The sequence below is a fragment of the Grus americana genome, chromosome 16, assembly GCF_028858705.1.
Source record: "Grus americana isolate bGruAme1 chromosome 16, bGruAme1.mat, whole genome shotgun sequence".
NCBI lineage: Eukaryota > Metazoa > Chordata > Aves > Gruiformes > Gruidae > Grus > Grus americana.
In genome coordinates this window covers 11,322,929-11,340,540 of record NC_072867.1, presented here as the reverse complement: position 1 = coordinate 11,340,540, position 17,612 = coordinate 11,322,929, and the positions used below count along the sequence as shown (strand labels likewise).

The 17,612-nt window shown below is 39.1% G+C and overlaps 1 protein-coding gene across 6 annotated transcripts in view; it reads left to right on the top strand.

Annotated features, from left to right (window-relative positions):
* The window catches only part of ADGRD1 (adhesion G protein-coupled receptor D1), a 160,250-nt gene extending 143,894 nt beyond the window's left edge, over positions 1 to 16,356 (top strand). For 5 of the 6 annotated variants that reach the window (XM_054844768.1, XM_054844771.1, XM_054844770.1 and 2 more), the window contains 4 exons: positions 7,917 to 8,043; positions 9,262 to 9,303; positions 12,046 to 12,138; positions 12,818 to 16,356. In XM_054844768.1, the coding sequence (XP_054700743.1) occupies positions 7,917 to 8,043; positions 9,262 to 9,303; positions 12,046 to 12,138; positions 12,818 to 12,913 (358 nt within the window). In that variant the 3' untranslated portion in view covers positions 12,914 to 16,356. The remainder of the gene's footprint in view (positions 1 to 7,916; positions 8,044 to 9,261; positions 9,304 to 12,045; positions 12,139 to 12,817) is intronic. The other variant, XM_054844772.1, reaches the window with a different exon arrangement.
* The last annotated feature ends 1,256 nt before the right edge of the window (positions 16,357 to 17,612 follow it).

The following is a 17,612-nucleotide window of genomic DNA, read 5'->3' as shown; positions in this document are numbered from 1 at the left end:
ATATAAAATAAGAATTATTAATAAAGCAAGGGTTAAATAGGACTCTCCTCTCCCAGGGGAGTGCCTCACGACTAATCTGTGGCGTACACCTTGTCTTTCTGACCTGGTGAATATTTAATTATTTACTATAAGTGGAACAGATTCAATAGGCAAGAATGATCATCAAGCAGGGAGTCAAAATGCTCTTCTGGAAAAAAAGGGAACTGCAATCCCTTAGGAAGAAGCATGATTTGAGCCAAGACCTCCTATATTCTGGGCAAATGCTGGATCTACTAAAGGCAGCTTTAACTTTTGGGTAGACTTATGAGAAGTGGCACTGCTTTGGCAGCATCTGCTTTCCTGTGAGGGTCTGTGGTAGAGGGCTGGGTATTGTACACTGAGCATAACAGAAAAGGAGTAATGCCACCCCCCCTTCCCACTCACATGATAAAAATCAATCTGAATGTAATTGCTGTTGCAGCCTAGATTTCTTTTTTTTTCATAGCTACAATACTTTTGACTAGCAGTTTCTTCCCTGGATCATAAATGGCACCCACCAGAAAGAAATTATCTGAAGTGTCTGTAAATATTTCTTGTTCACTTTTACAACATCACTTTGAAAGGGCAAATAACATTTGGGAAAATGGGAAATGGCATGTGCAGTAACCAGTGGTTTTGTCTTTTCTTTTTTTTTTTTTTTCCAATTTATTATAGCTGTGTCTAGAAATCACCTGAGATTAAGCTAGGAACTGTGTACGTGCTAATTAAAAGATGTTCCTTGTGCCATCAGCCTTATTGTCTATATTGCCAAGACAAAGGTTAGGAGAAGAAAAAGGTGCATGTATGTTTGCAGGAGTTCATGAGCTACTGTTCAGTGGCAGGAGCAGAATTAAAATCCATGTCTGTCCTTTCTGAGAAGAGAGCTCTACCCGTTAGATCAAGATGTCTAGCAGAGTTCAGAGATTAATTTCATTTGGAAAAAAACCCCAAACACCTACTCTGTGTCACTCATGCAGTGTGAGGAGTAAATGGGTTGCTACGTTAGAAGGGGGCCTGAGGGATTTGACTCTGAAGCCTGTGCTTTGGTTACTCTGCTGAGCTGCCTATGCCACCCACAGTGCATTACTCTACTGAGACTTGGTTGGTTTTACTGAGGAGTGAAAGGGAGCTTGATCCTGTAGATCCAAGTTATATCAGTGGCTTTGGATCAGCCCTGAAGACAGATGTGTATGTTTTTGTTGCTATTCACTGCCTCGTTCACTAAAAAAGATGGGTTGTTACCAGTATTCTTCCATTTTTCCGATATTGGTGGAAACTCACCACCTAAATCGCTTAGCATTCATTTTGCTCCTTGGAGAATCAGGTAACAAAGTGAGCGGCAGCACACAACACCCCTGAATGCCGTGGTCAGAACTGCCATTCCTCAGACATCCGCAGGAATGAAAGCCCGAGTGCCGGTCAGACAGCGTAGACAAAGTGTGTGTTGGAAGCACTGCTGACCTCGAGTGAGACACATTGCCATTCGTGGTCAGAATTGCCGCGTGTGGTTCCCAGCAGCTCTCCGGCTCCCAGCTTAGGGGCTAGTGAACACCACTTGTAACAACTGGCAACCTGAAGCTAAATCCAACTTTCCCCAGCATTAGTCTGAAATGTTAGTTACAGGTTTATGGATTTACTTTGGTTTTATATGAAGTATATGGGATATTGCTGAAAGCGGCTAGTGAAGAGTTGAAGAAACAAGAAGGAGATTTCAGTTAAAAGGCCTGTTTGTCAGGGTAACAATTTTGGTGAATTGTTGTGAAGGATTTTTGCTTTTTTTTAGACAATGTTTCCTCCAATTATTACATAATCTTGGCTTATGAGTCTGAATTAATTCTTACTTCAGCAGGCATCATGACTGTAAAGTGGATGTCAGAAGTCTTAAAAGGATTAGTGCTCCATATATAACCAATAAAATTGATTTGTGAATTAGGGGTCCCCTTCACAGAAGTAATAAAGTTTTCTTTCTGCCAGCAGTGAAATTTCTTTTTTGTAGCTGTCAGTGTAGTCGCTCTGCATCGGTGTGAGCTATCGACAGTGTGCTCAGGGCAATAGCAGAAAAGGGCAAAGATTAAATAAGGGGAAGGGAGCAATCTCAATTGAGTAGGGCTGTTCCAAACCAATTGCAAAGACAATAAAACTATAAGGCCCAACCATGCTCTTGGAGAAATGTTCCCAGTAACTTCAGTAACAGCTCAATGATTTTATATGATGTTGGTAATGAAAATACGTCTCAGAAGTGCTGAAACCTGTACTTCTTGCACACCGGGACTCCAGTACAGCTATAATAATTATTCAACTCGGAAACCTTCCACTCCTCTATTGATTGATTAGTGCACACTTCAGGATCTCAGATGGTGCAAAACACTGGCTAACAGTCCGTCTCTGACTGAGAAAGAGATACAGAAAATATCAAAACCCTGCACTGAAGTGAATGCAAAAGAAAAAAAAAAAGCAACAGAACAAAGTCAATTGAAGAAATTTGGAGTGGAAGATCTCTGGTGAGCAAGGTTTACTGCTCAGGAATTAGAATTAAACTGTAAGAACAGGAAAGGAGAAGAAAAATATGTTTTTTTCAACAGAAGATTTAAAGGGTGAATGCATGTTAAATGGACAGCTTGATTAACAATCAATGAATGAAGTTAATGTTGTTCTTCCAGGAAGTGTGTCAGAAAAATTTTCTAAGGATTTTCAAAGGAGTCAAGCCTGCCCCCCCGACAATGGGGTTCATACATGAGTGCTCAGGGGAGTGGGACTATATCTGAGCTTATAAGGACCAGCAACGTGTCTGCAGAGCAGCCTCTGCACCTCTGATGGCAGAAGATGTGGCCCTGTGCAGTACCAATTCATTGCTGCTTGCTTCTTGCAAAAAACCAAACATGCAAGGCTGAAGGAAATCAAGTCATGCCAAAGTGGTTCTTAGTGAGCGGTGCTTCTGAAGTCTCTGCAGCCCAGGTGAAGAGATTGTTAGTGTTGGGGCAGAGTGAGCAACATCCCTAACCTTAGACTGAATTGATAGTTAGGCTATGTACAGCTAGTAATATCCCACGCGCTTTTCCATATACACTGGATATAAAAATTTAATCAGACTCAAGGTATTTTTGTATTTTGCAGAAGTTGTCTAAGTAGTAACAGGTACATACTTTCAAAAAAATATATTGGCAATCGGAAACAATAAAAAGCAAAACCAAAATTTTTTGTGCTGGTTTTGCTTTGTTTCTAATTAATTAATTCCAGGACTGATCATTCAGTGTATATAGATGCGTAGAGACAAAAAGCTCACCAAACTTAATGCTATTAGACTGCAGAAAAGTAACAATACCTGAGCTTTTAAAAGTGTATGTGAGAAACAGGCTGTTAGGTTGCTTCTAATTTCAAAGGCCAGAGCATGAGAAGGGACACAGAGGAGAAATTTAGAGGGTCCTCTATAAGGCAATGGTCATTCTGTTTTCTGATACATTAGGGCACACAGCGAAAAGAAGCTTTTTTAGCAAGATTTATGAAGTCCTGGTGGGGCTGGACCTCAATATCTGCAAAGTAAGACCTGCCCCAAAGTGTTGCTGCTTCTTGTCACCAATTTCATAGACAATATAAAGCTCAAGCAATGGTAGTGACTTTTATTTTTTTTAAGGTTGCACAGTTTAAATCATGCAGTATTCCTTCTCCAAAAACAACATGTATTTGATTGTGCTCTATATCTTAGTGTACTAGAACTAATCTACTAAAATATTCATGTAGCAAAGAAAAATGGGAATTAAAAAAAATAAAGTACGTGCAGTGTGTCGGAATTAATGTGCCTAGTGGAACATTAACTTTTGTATTTCTAAGATTTTTTAACCTTGCCACCTTAATGGTGTTCTGACGCAGCATTTTACATTTAGTATTTTTCTCTTTTAAAGTTCAAAGACAAAATGAAATAAGGATGGGAAGGGGAGGGGTAAGTGGAAGAAAATAAAAGAGGACCAGGAACAATAGAGCAGAGTCCTTTGCTTGGTGAGTAAAGCTCATAAACAACTTGAACTAATAATTTCATACATAGGATGAAATTCAGAGCGCGCAAGCATAGAGCGCTATGCAATAATTAGGCCAAAAAAAAAAAAAAAAGACTTAATGAGATTTAAGTGATACATATACAGAGCTGACCCTTAGAAAGTCTTAAATGAATTTCACCCTCACATGGCTGCTCTTCTAAATGGATGTGCATGAAACATTAATACATTTGCATGAAAAATCCCATATGTCTTTATTTTGTTTTCATTTTTAGCTGTGAATTTCTGCTGCACATGTGCCGAACCCTGTGCTTAACAGTGAGCAGTCTTCATTAACACAAGATTTCAAAAAATATATAAGGCATTTGTAATGTTAAAGGCTCCTGAAAAATCCAAACTGTAAGAATGATTTTCAAAACATTGAAATTGAGTACCTAACTCTATTCTGCCCTCAACTACAAATCACAGATGAAGCTTTTTATGCTCTGACTCAAAAAGAAATAATGAAAACTTATTTTTGGCAACAAACCAGCTGGGGAAAATTATATTCCAAACTGCAAATTTTATAAAAATTGAGAGTGTGAGAACAAAAGAGAAAAAGAAAAAAGGGTGGTTTGTAATGAAGACAGTTTTACAAGTGTAGCTGTGATGGGCATACTAATCACCTGCTGTATCAGGTTAGAGAGGACATCTAAACTGTCTTGGAATATGAATGTACCTAATCCATCTTCCAGGTGTTGGTGTATCCTCCCCCCGAGGATGTACGTCCTGAGTCCTGCACAGATACACTTTCCTGAAGGCACAAGGGCTCTGTAGGATTATACAGGTCTTTCTGCACAAAGCTGATTGCAAGAGGTGGTCTGCTGGCAGCTCCCCAGTGGAGCACATCTTATGTTAGAGTTGAGGTGATGAACTTTAATCTTAACAGAGGAAAAAAAAAACCCAAAGCATCCTTGATTCATTAAAATAAACTTGTATCAGTTGTTTTAAAATTATATCTTTTAAAATGCATTTTTAATTAAATAGAAGAGGTCAAGCTTTAAGGTTTTCCTTCATTTTCTGGCTGAACAGACTCTTTGCAGAATTAAATTGAATTATATAGAAATATGCATGGCCAAGGACATAAAGATATGAATCAAAAAAAAAAAAAAAAAAAGATTCCAGATTCTTCCCTGTCCCAGATTTCCCTATGAACCTGAAGCCTATGCAGTTCTTGAACATACACTTTTAATCAAGGATATAACGAAGTGTGTGCTCAGGTCACTGAAATGAACAAGATGTCTTGGCTCTAAGTTTAATTAAAAAATTTCTTCATTGAATTGTGTTGTACAAAATTCTCATTTGTTTTATGTTTGTTGTAATTACAAGTGGTCTCTTGTCATGCAGCTCCATGCACTTCTCTCCTGAACCTGTACTTTAATCTGTACCAGGGGGTAAAAGGCACAAGTAGGACATTAATCTCCCTAAACCAACTTTCTCTCTTGCATAGATATTCAGCTAAATAGAAATCTGCTAATTTCTGAAAAAAATGTAGCTTTAGCGAGCATGGATTGACTTTTAGTTTCTCACTACCCATTCCCTTTACTGCCCACTTGGCTTCTTTATCTATAATTGTACCATAGACAAAACTCACTGACATATTTTAAACACATATTTAATTGTAAGCATGTGCTTAAATCCCATGGGCTACAACAGGAGTTAAGTAAATGTTTATAAGTGCTGTGGTAAGTAGGGATTAGATCTATCTGCCTTGCTGATTCAGGGTGTTTCAAACAGGGACAGGTCCCTTCCTTGTGCTTTCTGTCTTGTACCTCCAAAAGTATACTCAGCTACCCAGGAGGAAGTGTTTGTCCTTTGATAGCTGTCACTGAAAATGTGGTGCCGGCGTGTGCAAAGGTTTGACGTCTATTCATTGTTGACAAGCAAAATTGCACTGGGCTGTCTAGTTAGCAGGGTCTTGACAGCAAGAATGTTTTGCCCTGTGGGATTCATGGGGTTTTGAGTGATTACAGAGTGGACAGACATCATGAATGCTTTTGGGTTGTCCAGTGCTGGGAACTAGATGTATAGCACGTCCTGGGAGAAAGTGAGTGATGGCTTATTGACTCCATTATCGGTCACCTGGCCCTGCTCTATTTTATACCTGCCTTTACCGGATCAAGCTGATGTGAAAACAAGCTGTGGAGATGTTTATTGTTTTAATTAAAAAGCCAGATGGATTAGGCTAAGAGCAGAAGGACTGCCATCTCGGATTAAACCAGATGGCCTGGGGGCCCATCCAGCCCTGTGTCCCCACTGTAAAGGTCAAGCAGAGTGATTCTTCTCTGAATACGTACTCCCACCTTTCAGCACACTAAAGATTAGGGACTTCCTGCACAAGTGGCTGCATCAGAATTGTCACATTTAACACTCCACAACAGAACTATCTTCCGTGAATTTATAGGATCCTTTCGCAATGTCCGTAGCATCCTGTGGCAAGGACTTCCACAGAGTAATCTGGTTGTCTTCCTATTTTTTCTGTGATTACACTAGAAACACTCTGTAGGGGTATTACTACGCTACTCTTAAAGTCAATATTACAGGGTATACACAGACACAAAAGTACAATTCGTTAGAGCAGTTAATTAGCATGAATCAGAGATGATGCTCTGAGGCTTCGTAAGGAGAAGACAATTGCATGGGATAAGCAATAATCTTCTTGTGAGTTAAATTCCATCAGTTGTGCCTGTCTGTTGGAAGTGGCTGAGTGGTATTCAGTTGCAGAGAGAGATGTTAGCAACGTTTACATCACAGCAGAAAACAAGTATTGCCTGTACCTCTTCTACAGGGTCCTGAGCGCTCCATGAGGTTTGGCTGCCCTTAATTCCTGTTGCAGATGAAGGAAATGAGCTCCTCATAGAAAGCGCGTAGTTCTTTGGCATTTAATGCAGAAGGCTGTGAAAACACTGAAGAGACCTAACTGTGATCTTACACTTCTAAACGCAATGCCTTTGTTTTCTCTGTGGTTCCTTGTTCACTCTATATAAAATTTGGTCCACAGAATTCAGCTGCTGCAGAAAACTTTCCGTGATCATTTAATTCTCTGGTATACTACAATTTCTTTTTGTCTTCTGCTGTAACAAACATCCTGTACATAACTCATTAAGGCAAAATCAAAAATCCCTCTTATTTTCTCAGTACTATTGGCTTTTCACCTGTCATACCATCTTTTACTGAAATTCTGCCAAGACCTCCAAGCTAAGCAGAGGGAACATATATCAGTAGGGATCTCCAAGAAACACAGGCTATTTCAGTATTTGGCATACGTTTCTCTGAATCAACTCTGAACAAAGCAGGATGGTAGCAGAATAATACTGGGGTGTTAGAGGATTTGCATTTGGCAGAGGTACATCAAGTTTCTTCCCATTTGTGGTGAATAAAAATCCCAAGTCACTTTCTGTAAGAGAAATACTGTGTTGTCTTGACTCAGCTGTAGTGCTGAGCAAATGCATTTTGGATGTACTATACAGTGGGGCTTAGTTTTCCATGTGATGCTGCCTTTGTTTGTGGTTTCTGCCCTCTGTTTTTGACTCTTACACCTGACTCTTCACTGACAACCTCATACTTCACTGTAAAATGAAGATATGACTGCAGTAGTTATATGATCATCTCTCCATCTCTTCCCCTGCACCCTCAGTTACTGACTCTCTATCTGTATTTATCCCATGAGATACCGAAGTTCTGTTATTCTTATTTTCATAGATGAGGAATGAGTAATTAAGAGACTTGCCCATTAAAAGAATTTTATGGCAAAGAGAGTCATACACACACTGCCTTGCTGCCAGGACTTAATTGATAAACTCCCTGGTGTGTGGGCTGAAATTTTTTTAACTGTCTCATCACATTTCCTATTTTCATTTTCTCTTTCAGACTAACAGCTAAAGCTGTCGCTGTTCTCTTACCGATCTTGGGAAGCTCATGGATCTTTGGGATTTTGGCTGTCAATGCCCATGCATTAGTATTTCAGTATATATTTGCTGTTTTCAATTCACTACAAGTAAGTACCTGGTGGGAAAGTTTGCAGCTACCGAACTGCTGCTGAGATCCAATAAATGGATCATTAGTAATGTTTTCACATGCTTGCGTTTATTGGATTTTTTTTTTTATGTTCCTTCCTCTGTCTTTTAAGTCTGTGCTGACCATACAGTACTGGCAATTGTTTAGTCCCTGTTTGAACAAAACTTTTATCCCACTCCTTAGTGTTTCCAGTAGCACTAATTAAATAAATGAAACAGTGAGCTTGAGAAATGAAATTCATTCTTCCAGCACTACGTATGACAGGCAAGATTCTTCAGCAGAGATAGATACCAGAACAATTTTTCAGTTTGAGGCTTCATCACTGAGACTAAATGAAAGTGAACAGAAGTTTGTGGGAAAGGTGGGGTATAAGGAGAAAAGTGGAGCTATTCTGCATGCTGCACGACTCTTGCATGCAAGCAGCTAGCCCTCATCTTCTTAATACACCAATCCAGAAAAATAGCTCTGTCCAACAAGGAATGTAAGCATCTGCTTAGCTTTAAGCAGACATTTCAGTAGAGACATAAATCTGTAAGCGTGTTATAATTCTTTCGCAAATAATGATTACAGAGGGGGAGAAAAAAATGAACTCACATAAATCCTTTTTTGTCTCAGGAACAAGTAGCACTATGGTCACAAAAAAAAGTTCAACAGAGTTCTCCCTGTAAGCTGATAAGAAAAGTTCCAATCTTCATCCAAAATAAAAAACATAAGTTTGACTGAATACACCCTAAAAAAAATAAAAAGGGGATGGGACCTTTTCACTTTCCATTGGACAAAAAGCCCAAAGACAGCAAAGTTCTGTTATGAAAATTTTCCTGACGCTAATACTTTGTTTCTCTAATGTGAAAATTATTGATCTGGTGTTTCCCAAAGAGCATTTCCTTCTGCCTTTATCTTTGCAAGCACAGACAAGAAGTTCTCCTGTTGTCATGAAAACAGAATTCCTGCTTCCTTTCAGCCAAATTTCTTCTTTAGGACCCCAAAGGTTAGGAGGTGCTCTTTTACAGGAAAAGGTCCAGACAAGCCTCATAGTAACCTAATGCTGGAGGTTTCTCCAGTTTAACATGGAGCAGAGTTAGGCCTGCTCTTCAATATTTATAGATCTCCAGCTACTTGATACCTGTTTTATATAATACTGCAAGAAATACATTATTGTATTACATTCTTCACCCTTCTCCTTTCCATCTGTTTTCAGGGATTTTTCATGTTCCTGTTTCACTGTCTTCTGAATTCAGAGGTAGGTAACCAAATGCTGCTAACAAATTTGGTGTTACCAAATTCAAGTAACATGAGTGTAAACCAAGAAAAGACTTTCTCCATTATCATTGCCTGCTATGCCACTGATTTCTTTTTTCTTTCAATTAATACATAACTGTTAGTGACTTTGTGACTTGTGGCATTTTGACCCATGTTTGTCATTTTTTTTATTTAACATAAGAAAAGTTTAAAAAAAAAAAAAAAAGAGAGAGAGAGGAGAAGGCAGCTCAAGACGAAGGAAAGAAGCACTCCTGAGGGCTGGAGGGACTGAGCGGGAGGCATGGGCTGTGCTGCTAAGGGAGGATGCCTAAAGAGTGGGAGCAGGACTCACTCTGGCAGTCCCCGTTGGGGGGGCCTCTGGCTTTGTTACATCTGCAGTTCCAGAGAGGAAAATAAATATTATTCTCAGCAAAACATACTTTTGGACATTGCTCATCAATCCTTACTGGGAAACCAAACAGAGCAGAACATATTCCAGGTATTTTTCTTGGCAGGAAGTTCAGGTTTTCATAGTGGACCAAGAGGCATCTTTTTGCGTTCAGGGTATCTCAGAGCAACTGGGGTAAAGCCAAGGCAAGGCTGATACAAATGGGGCTTGTGGAGACCATCTCTGCTGGGCCTGGAGCTTGCAGCATCCTCTCCTCCCATGGCAGATAGCAGAAAATGCTCAGCAACAGGTATTACTGATAACGAAAGTTTCTTATGAAAACCATTTCCAGCATGCTGACAGGGATACTGCTCCGTGAATACCCACATAGCTTTGATTCTCCCGCAGCTCTTTCTTCTGGATGCTACTAAGTAGCTCTGCCCCACCGTCTGCTGCTTCTTCCTATGCAACACTAGCACTCCAGCTCTTCTGTGGAGACGTTATTATTTATTAATGTTTGCCAATTTATTCAGTCTTAGAGCATTGGTATGATCTTTGCTACAATCAGTTTGGAGAATCAGGACTGACTATGAAATTCTTGATCTTTATTGAAATCAGCTAAAGTTAAGCAGGCAGGTTAAAGGTAAGGAGGAAAAATATTTCTTTATTCTATTCTCCCCCCGGCTCAGAAAGCTTTCTTCCTGGTGTCAAGCTTCAAATGTCTTACATCAAATACAAATATTTGAATTGCTGCCATTTTTCCAGGAACCTCATGAGAAATTAAATTCAGAAACTTTTCAGAATTTGTATCCTCAAAAACCAGTTCATATATAGCTAACATCAACTGTCATTTTTGGAGAGCAGGTCTTACTGGCTCCATCGTATGCTGTGCATATCTAAAATACTTTTTCAGCTAAACTGCGAGAAATCTTCTTGAGAATTTCATTCTTACCATAGAAGTAAAACCCAGATACAGTAAAGCAAAATCTACAGATATTTCCAAGTCATTGGGTAAAAATGAGAGCTTTATTCCCAGTGCGCCTGGGAATTTTAAAGAAGCAGAGGAGAATGGGTCTGATGGGGACTTCAGCAGCCTCTCCAGCAGCGTATGTCCAACATGCCAACGTCACCCCTGACAGCTCAGTCATCAAAGCACCTCGACCTCCCTCAGCAATTTGGCTCTGTGCCTCATTAGCCTCACTACTGCCACTCCTAAATGGTAGTTTTCATCTTTCTTACTGCAGCTTGAGCTTCTCATTTCCTGTTTTAGCTACTATGAGTATAAAGAACAGATAACTCCCTTCCTCTCTGCAGCAAAGGGAAGACTGTAAGACTTATCCTCTCTTCCCCTCGTCTCCTCTTTTGATTAAACAACCTGAGCTTCTCATAACATGTGTTTGCTTGACCTGTGATCATCCTCACTGCTCTCCTGAGAGCTCCCTCCAGCTGGTCCCTATTTTTCCTGCGGTACCGCACCCAGTACTGTAGCTGTGCCAGTGTAGACTAGGGAGGAAAGATTACTTTGTGTGTTTGGCAGACTGTGCTCCTCCTGACAAGATGTTCTTTATCATGACATCGTAACACTGGTCAATCACTCCCAGCCAGTAGTCCTTGATAAATCTCACCAACTTGCCTAAAGAACAACTGTCTCACCATCGTTTCTTTATGCAGCTGATTATTTTCACCTTGGTGCAGAATCTTCCTACATCTATAGGGAATTTCATTCAGCATCTTTAAATAATTTCAGTTTTCCAAAGGCTGGCAGCTGGTTTATGTCCTCGTGGCATCCGAGAACCACCAGGGCTGCGTGAGCTCCGGGGAGAGTCTGCCCAAACGGGGGAGCTTGTGGTCCTGTCTGGGGCTGTATATTTAGAAAATGTGCAAGTGTCCCAGTCAGCTGCTGAAAATCGATATAATGGCACCTCATGAATTCTTTCAAACCAGAACTGCAAATACCAGGGATGTATGCTCATATGCCCTGCAGTTTTGGTTTTCTGCTTTTATTATTTGTTACTTTTAACAAGATGAATGGTAACACAGTCATACTTTGGACATCTAGGAGGAAGGGATAACCCAGATGATAACATGAAAATGTTGCCAATGAAATGAGAAATATGTGAGGTTACACAATGCTTTGTATTTAAAGTATGGATGCTTGAAAAGTAAAGTTAAATTTTAAAATAAGACCATAAATATAAATAAAAATGTAGGAGTGGATTGTTTGCTGGTCTTTAATACAGCGATGTTAATGTGGAGGAAGGATAATGGGGAAGTGATTGTAAGCTACACCTGTGAAAATAAATACAACTTTCTCAAAAGAAATCTTCTATCTGGTTTCTTTTTTTTTCCCCAAAGGTTAGAGCTGCCTTTAAGCACAAAACCAAGGTCTGGTCCCTTACCAGTAGTTCGACTCGCAACATCAATGTGAAACCCTTCAATTCAGACATTGTAAGTATTCCTCTTCCTTTTTTTTTTTTTTTTTTTCTCCCCCCATTGGACTTGAAAGTGTTCCACATTCAATTCTGTTGGAAAGAATAGGACGCAAGAAGGCACGTGGGTATTTTTAGTACCTAACCTAATGCATGGTGTAGACAGGTGCAATCAGCAAGTATTAAGTTGCAGCTACAATATCTGTTTTGAAAGTAAAGGACAAAATTCTGCCTTCTGGTAAACTATCAAATAAAAGTAAACAAAGGTTTATGAACTCTGGAGTACGGTTCAATGAGACTATTCCCACCAATTGTAATGGACTTCATATTACACATTCAAGCAGCATTTTGGCAGTGTATTTGTCTGATGATGATGGCTTTTTGATAGTGTACTTTTACATTTAAGCCTGAGGAATAAACTCTAAAATAAGTCAACACATGAATATGCTTTTCTAGATCTCCTTAAATTTGTTTTTATAAAGAACCAGACTTCTGAAGTGATAGGTGTTATTAAGTGATTGCTGCCAATCACCTTAGATCCTGACAATAACTGTTTAAAAATCCTTCACGGTGTATGCTCTCAGGACTCTCTGACAACGCTGTAATGTAAATAGATGCTTTAAAGCTTTTATTTCATCCAGACAAGAGTGGTTTAGCAAAATAAATAAATCTATTTTCAATATTATTTTGTTTTCCAGATGACTGGGAACAGGCCAGGTACAACCCCCACAAAGCTGAACACCTGGGATAAAAGCACCAATTCAGCCAACCGCATTGATTTATCAGCAGTCTGACAGCAATAAGAGCTTCTCCGTGAAAACCAAGCCATACATTCAGGACCTCTGACACAGTGTCCACCAGTTTTTTCTCACTGTTAATACCAGTAGAAAACTGCTTTTTTAATCACTGCCTAATAAATTGGAAATTGCCATATTGTTTTGTTCAGTAAATAGCCCTCATCTGCTTGCCTTCAAAAGCATAACACATTCTACCACTTGGCTATTAGCAGTATCTGTAAAAATAACTAGCACAAATATACACTGGATGGTTTTGTCAGCAATGATGAAAACACGAGGTACGCAAAAAGGGCTTATTGCTATCTGAATCATTCCGGCTCCCAGAACTGAGGAAAGGCAACATACCTCCAGAAAGATGGATTTTTATGCTCTAAAATGAAATGCTTCCCATTGTGATGTTGTAATGGGGCTATTCTGGTCTTGCTGTGCACTCTCTGTTTACATTTATTACCTTACAGAACCCAATTATCGAAGTGAAGCTTATTCAAAATACATAGTGTGATGATTAATTTAAATGCCACAAGGAAGCCAGGACTTGAGGGAGGAACAAGTTCCAGCTACTCAGCTCCCAGCATGGGCATGGAATTAGCAAAGTTAATATACTCACATGTCTCTATGCACATAAACAGCATATGTAACATGTAATATTCCTATACGTGGCCCATTAGTATGTTAGATATTCCTGTTTACCTCATATCTATAAAAGGCAGAGATGGCTAAGGTTTTCCTATAGCAGTCCACAGGATTTCTATCACTGATTTGTGTCTGCTGACATAGCGCAATACAAAGTAGTTGTATTGCTTTGCCTGAAGCTTTTGGATGCAATCAACAACTGTCCATCAAGTGCATTTCGCAAATGCGCTGTAGCTTTTGGAAATCAAAACCTGGCACTGTGACTTATCTTTCTCCTTTTACTGGTCAAATCAAGACACTGAATTCCAACCACAAAAATATAACACTGATATACTGTGAAGACAGCCAGACTGCAAATAAGTCTTGGTATTGTTACTTACAGACATCTTTTAAATAGGTCTCTGCAGTGTCTTTTGTGGTCTCAAACCCTGCTCAGCACTTAATAGGAAAAAAACACTGTAATTTTTCTTTTGACCAGTGTTTTGTAGGTTCTCAGAAGTGATATTTGGAGCACAAGGGGGTGCAATCTCAGCTGTGCCAACGATGCATCTTTCTAGCTGGGGTTAAAGCAGACTGTAAGCCCCGGAGGTGGTCAGAGTGCCTAGATATGTGTCTTGCTCTAGGATTTACTCAGCAGCAGGGTCTCCAGAGCCATTTCCAAAGATGAGACCCCTTCACAGAGTGGTGTTGCAGCCATGTCTTCGCATCCCCAGCTCTTCCTTCTTTGCGGTAGCTGTCTCCCTAACACACCAGGTATACTGGTTTGCAGGAATTAGCTTTTCTAATGCACTGGGCTATGAAAATAATACAAAAGGAGGGAAATATGCAAATCTTCAACCTCATTTTTTGCTAAGAGGTTTTTTGTTTTGTTTTGTTTTGTGTTTTTTTTTCTTAATTAAAGGTTTGTATCTTCAGCAGCTCAGACCATTTTTTTGGTACCAGTGAATCTAGCAAGATATCTGCTATTGATTTCCAAGAGAAAAGGTATTTGCACTCTAATGTGCAGGGTGGAAATTGTTTATTGGACAGCAAATAAAAGTAAATTGATCTTTAGGGAGCAGAAAACATTCATCAATTAGGACTGAATTTAGCAAAGTGTTTCATCCAAAAGAAATGGAGTTGAAAGTTTAGAAAACATCAATGCATTTCATTTTTGATTGATCCAAAACAAGTTTTCTCCATGTTTCCTTCCTGCCCTAAGAAAAAATGATCTGTTTCAGTTTGGACCAATCTTTTCCACCTCCAGCGCCTCCCCTTCCTGGCCAAGACTTGTTGGTATGGTCACCAAACTGAAACCCCACAGTGCACCCAAGTTTGTCTGTGGCTACAATTTAAACCATTCTAAGAAATTATCTTAGTTTCCCCAGATAGATGCTGGATTCATGCAGCTAGAACAGAGCAGAATGTGACATGGTGCATATCACATATAAACATGCATGAAATATATAGGCTTCTAATCTTGTGTTTTCTACTGCTAAATAACTCAAGCTGTTGACACTAATTCTAAAAAGGAGGGTCAATATCTAATTGCTAAATATCTTAATGTCTATGTCTTTATTTTGGATCTTGTGTATGGCTTTTTCCTAGCCTTTTCTATGTCAGACTGTCTTACAGCTGTGCAAACATACGGGCTTTTCTTGGCTTGAGAATGATGATTTGTTTTTTTCCCCCAAAAGACACAGTAGGAGGAGCCCTTGGAATGTATGGAGGAGATTGTAACAGTAGAGTACTGTGACAGCAGAATTCAGTGTTTGTATTGTGTGTAGACAACATATTTAAGCATTTTTATTTTTTTTTTATACTGGAGCATGTGTTTTTGGTTGTGCTTTTTTTTTTAAACACTGTGACCATGGATATAGATTGAAACCCTCCTTGATCATTTCTCTTCTAATCATTGTATTATAGCCCAAACGGTTCTGTGAATGAACAGAGGACATATGAAAACTTTTTTTTTTTTTAATAAAATCTTAATTTTTAAGAATATTCCCCTCTACACAATTTTCATTGCCTGCATTTCCTCCTGTGCTGATTGATGTACTTTGGTCACCTATGTCACCACCCAAGGTCCATTTGAAAAAGACATTCAACATACAAGTGACAATAGTATAAAGGGCTAAATCTGCTTTTCATCCAGGTATATCATATTTTAAAATTGTTCACCAAAAATAAGAGGAGCATAGAAATGTTTTTGGTGTTATACTTTAGAATGTGACATAGATGTATTATATATTGAGGGAGCATTTATTATCCTGTACCTACTGAGATCCACTGTGGATAACCTGCATCCCATGCTTTAACTTTTGAACATTACTTGTGATGAAGCAGTTTATCTTGTTGTTTATGTCACGTGAGTTTAGGAGCAAGAACACTGTATTTATAAAACTAGGTTGGGGATGGGGTTTCTTCTGTTTTTGATATACTAGTAAAAAACTCACCATGTACAAATGTGTTCCATTGCCATCTAAGTCCATTCTTTTTGTTTGATTAAATGTATTTTTGTTGTTACAGAATGCAGCAAATGTACTGAATAAGAAATGCTCAAATGAATCTTTAAACAATCTCTTCCTGTCCTCAGTCTTTTGAAGCCTGAAAATCTTGTAGTTTATTTATGGGCTTGTATATAGCAGCTTTTGCAATATTTTTTTCAGGGCAGCATCATTTTGTCAATGGTATGAAATGTTAATTGAATGAGATGTGAGTTTTAAAATAGGTAATGTAGCAAGAATGACTTTGCCAGTAAGTACTAAAATAATTTAGTTTTGTTGTTTTTTTTCCCTCAAATAAATAAGAATCTTAATTTCCTAAAAGAACTTTGTTCAATTTTTTTCTTTTGACATGGGTTATAAACAACAGCATAACAGTTATGGCTCCCTATGAGTACTATTGTTGTGATCAAATAAGCAAAGCTTTACTCATATGAGGAGTCCTACTATAAGCATCAGGTGCAGCTAGGTAATGTGCAGATAATGCTTTTGTATTAAAGTTATACCCACACAATATACTGAGGAAAGTAATTCCCTCCCCTTTAAGAAAGGAGTCTATTTTATGAAGCATCTGCTGCAGATTATTTCTTCTAACCCAACTATTCCAGCAACCTGGTCAAGGTCAGGTCCTAGGTGAAAAAAATGACATTTACGGATATGACAAACAGATTCTGTCTCAGCCTTAGAGGGAAAACTGCCCGTTCTACCAGATCTCTGAATATAGAAGTGTGTGTGTACATACATACATACACATAGATACACACACTTTACATATATAAATATATATATTTTAAATATACATATATACAAATGCACATATTTCAGAAGGCTCTTCCTGTCATTGTATCACTTCTTCTCTGCTGTTTTCCCTGGTTGGAGATAGAATTTGCTGGATAGAAGAGGGGTGCACATGCAACAATTAACTTTCCATGGCAGTTTGCACTCCCCTGCAGCCAACTATCTGTAGTAACTATCAACCGCCACCAGCTATCCATGTTTTGGATACCTGGGAGCACAGGCATGGTCAGAAAGGGTGGTGGTTCAGAAATGGGGGGGTGGGGGATGGTGTCATTGCTCTGCTGTTACCCTGCTGCATGACCTTCAGCAAGTAACTTTTCCTGACTATGCGTTTATCCCATCCATGAAATGAAGATGATGATACTATCCTCTTTGATAAGTGCTTTGCTCAGTTGACAAACAGAGCATTTATTATTAAATGCTGATGCTACACAGTAATTTTGGTTCTTTCACCTATTGCTGGCTCCAGTGCTGAGAACAAAAGCATTGTACAGCGTGGCCCCCTAACCTTCACCCGGTCCCCACAACTATATGTGTCTGTGTTAGATATTTAGGTTCCGCTGTGTCCTGTAACAATGGAAAGCATCTGTTAATTGCTACAGCATTAGGACAGACATTTCTTCACTTTTTTCTAGCATCTGCAGAGATGTCCTTCTTACTGTGGCTGCAGAGTCTACCCACGGGAGCATCCTTGCATGTGAAGTAGGGCTAGCAGGTCCACCTGCATGTATGCTACATCAGAGCAAAACCAGGGAATTACTTCAATGGTTTCCCAGAGCTGC